The 5,583-nt window shown below is 61.0% G+C and overlaps 1 protein-coding gene across 3 annotated transcripts; it reads right to left on the bottom strand.

Annotated features, from left to right (window-relative positions):
* Window positions 1-609: 609 nt before the first annotated feature.
* On the bottom strand, window positions 610-3,970 carry MAFB (MAF bZIP transcription factor B). Of its 3 annotated transcripts, none has more exons than XM_036825869.1 (2): window positions 2,853-3,970; window positions 610-648 (listed from the first exon to the last, which is right to left on the bottom strand). In XM_036825869.1, the coding sequence occupies exons 1-2, from the start codon at window positions 3,818-3,820 to the stop codon at window positions 621-623; spliced, it is 996 nt and encodes a 331-aa protein (XP_036681764.1). In that variant the 5' UTR covers window positions 3,821-3,970; the 3' UTR covers window positions 610-620. The 3 variants fall into 3 exon arrangements, 2 of the variants coding, with proteins under 2 accessions (XP_036681764.1, XP_036681763.1); XR_005016469.1 differs by lacking the exons at window positions 610-648; window positions 2,853-3,970 and adding exons at window positions 910-1,606; window positions 2,179-2,321; XM_036825868.1 differs by lacking the exon at window positions 610-648 and adding an exon at window positions 910-1,606.
* Window positions 3,971-5,583: the final 1,613 nt, after the last annotated feature.

The following is a 5,583-nucleotide window of genomic DNA, read 5'->3' as shown; positions in this document are numbered from 1 at the left end:
GGGAGGGGGCGGTTCCTACCCAGAGTTATAGATGGGATTCCGAGAAGGCTGAGAGGGGCTTGGAGGAACCTAGACAGACGACCTTGCCTCCTCTAAGAGTCTGGAAAAGGAAAGGTTCTGGGACCACCTCCCTGTCGAGGACATATGGGCAGAGCTGCCGCACCAGAACAATGCCCCAACCCCCTACGACTCCCGATCTGTGGAGTCATTGAGATCCTGGTCCGATGGTGCAGTGCCCTTCCTTGGGGCTGAGGGCTCCAGGCCTGAGTGGCAGCAAACGGCTTGCACAGATGGGCTTCCTGTCTGAAGGGTCTTACACCCCAAGACCTCGTGCCGGATTCCACCTGCTTTCACAAGCCCTGGGGGAGAGGGGGCTAGGCCTCCACTCAGAGCCGGCATTCTAGGGCAATTCTGGTTGCTCCCAGCAGGTGCTCCAAGCAGGAGGGCCAGAATGGCAGGGCCCGCAAGCCTGACTGCCAGAAACACCCTGCTTCCCCATCAGGGTGGCAGCTCTCGGCTTCCTGGGTTCAGCCAACCTCAGAGCCAGCAGGCTAGCAGACCAGTCCTGATGCCCAAGCCTGAAAGCTCCGCCAAAGTGGCGTGTGCCCCCTCTCCGCTCATCAACCGGCTCCTGACCGGTGTCCGTACCTAGAGTGAGAAGCAGAAGACACGTTTGAGGCTCAGGTACCCACACACACGCACTCACACACTCAAGGGAGAGCTTTGCCCAGATTTGTCTGTTTCCCCACTGGCCGGGGGAAGGGTGTGCCGCCCAAACTGGGGCGATACTTGAAGAGGCAAGAGAAGAAAAGACAGGCGAACGCGGAGTCCTGTAAATAAACACCATTTCCATGGTTTTAATAAGCAAAATAGGAAACCATTTTAATAACCAAAAAACAGAAACCAGTCTGAATAAAACTACAATAGACTAGGTTTTAATATTTTCATATCATAAGCAGGGTTTGAAATTGATCCCTTATTGTACATGAAATAAAAACAATTTCTGTTGAGGCAAATTTGATTTCAACACAGTTGAATCCGTAAAAACCGAAGCTCGTTTCTGATGCAGGACAAATATCCACAATATTTAAAACTGCAAGCACCATGCGGTTCATACAATCTTGTTATTACTGTTAATTTATCAACTAATACAAACTCAAAAATGCATCCGGCCAGCAGCGCCAGCAATTTCAAATGAGAACTAAAAAATACGCTTTCATTTTGGTATTTTTGTCAGTGCAACTTAAATCCTCTTACTGACCTGCAGGGGAAAAAAAGTAATAATAAAGAAAAAACATCCAGATCTTCCCTATAACTACTATACAACTGAAGGGGGCGGGGGTAACACCACCAATAACTCTCCCGCTATCTCAAAAGCAGGGAAAGAAACACACATAACATATTGGTCTAAAGAACGCACTTGAAAGTTGCAAAATTACTTGCCAATGTTTGGGTTTCTGGTACTTTCTGAGTGTGGTGATTGGTTCAACATAAGTTCAGGTCACCGTTGGGCAGTCTGGGCTGGTGAAGCCGGTCACCCGAGGAGCATTTCGACCCCAGCAATTAGTGCAGGCCTGGAGAGTTTCGTGGGGACCCTGGGGTGATTCTGGTTGCAATAAAAAGCAAACAAGATCTGTTTTCCTTTCCTTTCTTGTTAGGGGTGTCAACGTAGCCCTAAAACCAGGTGATGTGAGGACACTCCCCGGCCTCCAGGGTGCGAAACTCTGCAGCTACCCTGCCCTGGTACTAGGGAGCTGGGACCCCAGTCCTCTTTATCCCAACAAAAACAAAATTGAAAACTAGAACGGGAGGAAAAGAGGACCGAAAGGGGGCAGGGGAGGGGGAGAAAACATGCAATTTCCAAGGGTGCCCCAAGACAAAGTTGTTTTCTGATGCAAATGCCCAGAAGTTTTTTTTTTTTTTTTTTTTTTACTTACAAAAAAATGCCATAATAATAAACCCAAACAAAGACACTCAGCTTGCTGCCAGGTTCTCTTAAGCGGTTTGGCGGGGCGGGTATTTACAAGCCTACAGCCCATAGACTGAAACCCGACAAGCAGCCGCCGGAGTTTCCGAACTGCGATCCCTTCTCACCCAAAGAAACAAGGGGGATTATGATCCATGATCAACAACATGCTAAAGTTAAACAAGAAAATGGTACAAAATAGAAATTATTACCATACATGTCCAGCATGCAGGATTAATATTTTTAATGCAGATTTTCGTATTTTTTCTATATAATCGAGCAGGCAATAAAACTGATGAGATTTGCGCGCAGAACGTCCTAACTGAGGCCCGCGTCTCGGGGCTGAGAGCCAGTGTTCTCCGGACCCTGGACAGACAGGTCCGTCTGTCCTTCCTTCCTTCGCTCAGCCTCGCCTCGCGCCTGCCGGGACGCCAGGGTCCCTCTCCTTTTCTCTCCTCGCTGCTCTCTTGCTGGGCTGGATTACGCTCCGGGCCGCGAGGAAGCGGCCCTGGCTTAACGCGCAAAGTTCAGGAAGCCAGGAGTCTCCAGACGGCCTTGGCGACTCCTCGCGACTATGCCTTGCCGCCCTCCAGCCTGGAGAAAAGTTGCTCTGGGACTTCCCACCCCCTCGCCTCTCTCTGGCTCTGCTCGAGTCTAGGAGGCGCCGCTGGCGCTCACCGCTCTCGCCTTGGCCAAGGTCCCCTGCCTGCCCGCGCGCCCTCCCGTCGCCCGCGTCCCGCGCGCCCTTCCTCCCTCTCCCTCAAGTCAAACAGGTCATGGCTGGGGCCGTGGCAGGGACAGGGTCCGGGGGAGCCCGGGGCTGGGGACACGGGACGGGGAGTCCGGGCCGGGGCAAGGGCGGGGGCCGGGAGCGGCCACGACTCACAGAAAGAACTCGGGAGAGGAGGGGCTGTCGCTGGTGGAGCCCGCCTCCCTGAAGCCGGAGTTGGCGAGTTTCTCGCACTTGACCTTGTAGGCGTCTCTTTCGCGGGCCAGCCGGGACACCTCCTGCTTAAGCTGCTCCACCTGCTGAATGAGCTGCGTCTTCTCATTCTCCAGGTGGTGTTTCTGCTGGACGCGTTTATACCTGCACGACTGGGCGTAGCCCCGGTTCTTCAGGGTCCGCCGCTTCTGCTTCAGGCGGATCACCTCGTCCTTGGTGAAGCCCCGCAGGTGGCGGTTCAGCTCGCGCACGGACATGGACACGAGCTGGTCGTCGGAGAAGCGGTCCTCCACGCTGCCGCTACCACCAGCCGCCGTCGCCGCGGCCGCCGCGTGCGGCCCAGGCCCGGGGTGGCTGGTGGGCAGCTGCTGCGCGGGGCTGGCCGCGCTGGACGGCGGCGGCGACGCTTGGTGATGATGGTGATGGTGCGGGTGCGCGTGTGGGCCCAGCTCGTCGTGCGCCACGCCGGCGCCCGGGTACGCGTGGTGCGGGTGTGGGTGGTGGTGGTGATGGTGGTGGTGCGCGCCGCGGAAGCCGTCGAAGCTCTGCAACGGCTGTGGCACTGGGTGCGAGCCTATGAGCGCCTCCACTGCGTCCTCGGGCGTCAGGTTGAGCGCCTCGGGGTTCATCTGCTGGTAGTTGCTCGCCATCCAGTACAGGTCCTCGAGGTGGGTCTTCTGTTCGGTTGGGCTGAAGCTGGGCGACGAGGGCACCGAGCTGCACGGCGTGCTGAGCGGTGTGGACGACACCGAGCCGGCTGGCTGCAGGCGCGTGCAGGGCCGGCCCGGGCGGTCCGCGCGCCCCAGCGGCTCCTTCTTTACGTCGAACTTGAGCAGGTCGAAGTCGTTGACGTACTCCATGGCCAGCGGGCTGGTGGGCAACTCGGGCCCCATGCTCAGCTCCGCGGCCATCGCTCACGCGAGGCGCAGCCGCCGCCGCCGCCGCCGCCCGGGGAAACTTTGCAGCCGGCCGGGGCGCGCCGAGCCGGGAGCGGGGGCGAAGAGCGGCGAGCCCGGGAGGTGGGGAGCGAAGGGCGCAGCGGGCCGGGGCCGCCGGCCAAGCCTTTGTCTGGGGACGCGGCGGCGCGCGGGAGAGTCCCGAGGCTGCCTGCGCCGCCCCAGAGCTCGGGGCTGTGGCCGAGCCGGGGCCGGGCCGAGCCGGGAGGGGCGGAGAAGCGAGCGGGGCGCGCGGCCGGGTCGAGGGGTGGCGCCGGGCGAGCGCCCGCCGCTCGCTCTCTAGCTCTCTTGCTCTTGGGCTCTCTCGGTCTCAGCCGCTCGCAGCCCGGCGGTGCAGCTGTGCGGGATCCGGCGCAGCCGCTGCCTTTTATCGCCTCCCTGATGTCACCGGGGCGCGGGGGCCCGGGCAGCCCGGCGCGCTGGCCAATGGCTGTACGGGCCCCGCGGACCGGCGGCGCAGGGCGGGGCGCGCCTGACAGCTCCTCCGCCCCCCGTGTCAGCTGACTGGCGGCGAGAGCAGCCGGAGAGCCGCCGAGGCCTGGCGGAGGGCTGGAGCAGAGAGGGACCGCCGGCCCGGGCCCAGCTCCCCACCCCCTCGGTGTCCCGGCCCCCGCCCGCTCGCCTTCGGTGCCAGCACCCCCCCCTACCCCCTCCACCACCATAGGCTGGGCCGCTTCGTCCACCCCTTCGCGCGCTCTCCTCCCTCTTTACCCTTGGCTCCCCCAACCCCAGTCCGTGTCACCCCCAGGAGGCTGAATGAGCGCCGGGACGACACCTCTCGGGTCCATTGTTCGCAAGCGTCCCCCGCCCAGTGGGGGACGCTCCGTGTGCAGCGCGGCCGCGGGCCGTGTGTGTGCAGTGCGTGGCTGTGTTTTTGCAGGGCTGAGCATGATTGTGTGTTGGGGGGGCAGGGTTGGGGCTCGAAGAGTTGTGTTCAAATCCAACTCAGCCTCAGAGGACGCTCCTCGGGCCAAGCGGGAGCCGTCCCCCTCCTGGCGGTTGTGGTGGCCGAGCCCCGAGACAGGACTCGGCGGGCCCCGCCGCTCCCCGCACACCCCACCCACAAATGCAAAAGATGAAGGGAGTGGGGAAGGAATCGGCCCAAAGGCTCTGAAGCCCTCTCCCCAGACAAACGCAGTGAACCCTGAGTTCTCCGAGGTTGGGGGCTGAGGCCAGCCCAGGACGGTGCTCCGGGTGGCTCTTGGCTGCTGGGAAACCGGCCCTGTTTTTGTTTGAACGTTTTGTAACGATTAAGCAGATCCCGGCGTCAGCCAGCCGAGGAGAGGCTCAAACAGGCATAAAGTGCGACCCCAAGTGGCCACTGTGCGCAAAGGCGCGCCGAATCGCGGGGCCCGCAACTGGAAGTCTCGGCCGACGACTCGGACCCAGCTGGGTCTTCCCAACCCGCCCAACCCCAGCCGGCCCGGAACGCAGGCTGTGTGTGCACCGGAGCCCAAGACAGGTTCCCCTAGAGCCACGTACAGGTTCTCGGGTCGGTCCTCGGACTCAGCCGCGAGTTCCACGCTGATCTCCCCCCCCATGAAACTCCGCGCCCCGGCTCCGGGGATCGGGGGGCGGAGGGGCGGAGGGGCGGGGAGGGGTGCTCGGCGGCGGCTCCCTGCTCGAGAAGATCCTAGGCCGAGTTAGGCGGATGGCCGAAAGCGGAAACGCCACAGCGAGGGGCCCCAGGGCTGTCAGATGAGAAACCTCCCCCGAGC

Source organism: Balaenoptera musculus, chromosome 15 (genome assembly GCF_009873245.2).
Source record: "Balaenoptera musculus isolate JJ_BM4_2016_0621 chromosome 15, mBalMus1.pri.v3, whole genome shotgun sequence".
Taxonomy (NCBI): Eukaryota; Metazoa; Chordata; class Mammalia; order Artiodactyla; family Balaenopteridae; genus Balaenoptera; species Balaenoptera musculus.
Note: the sequence above shows the minus strand (reverse complement) of the source record. Positions and strands in the feature narration are given on the sequence as shown.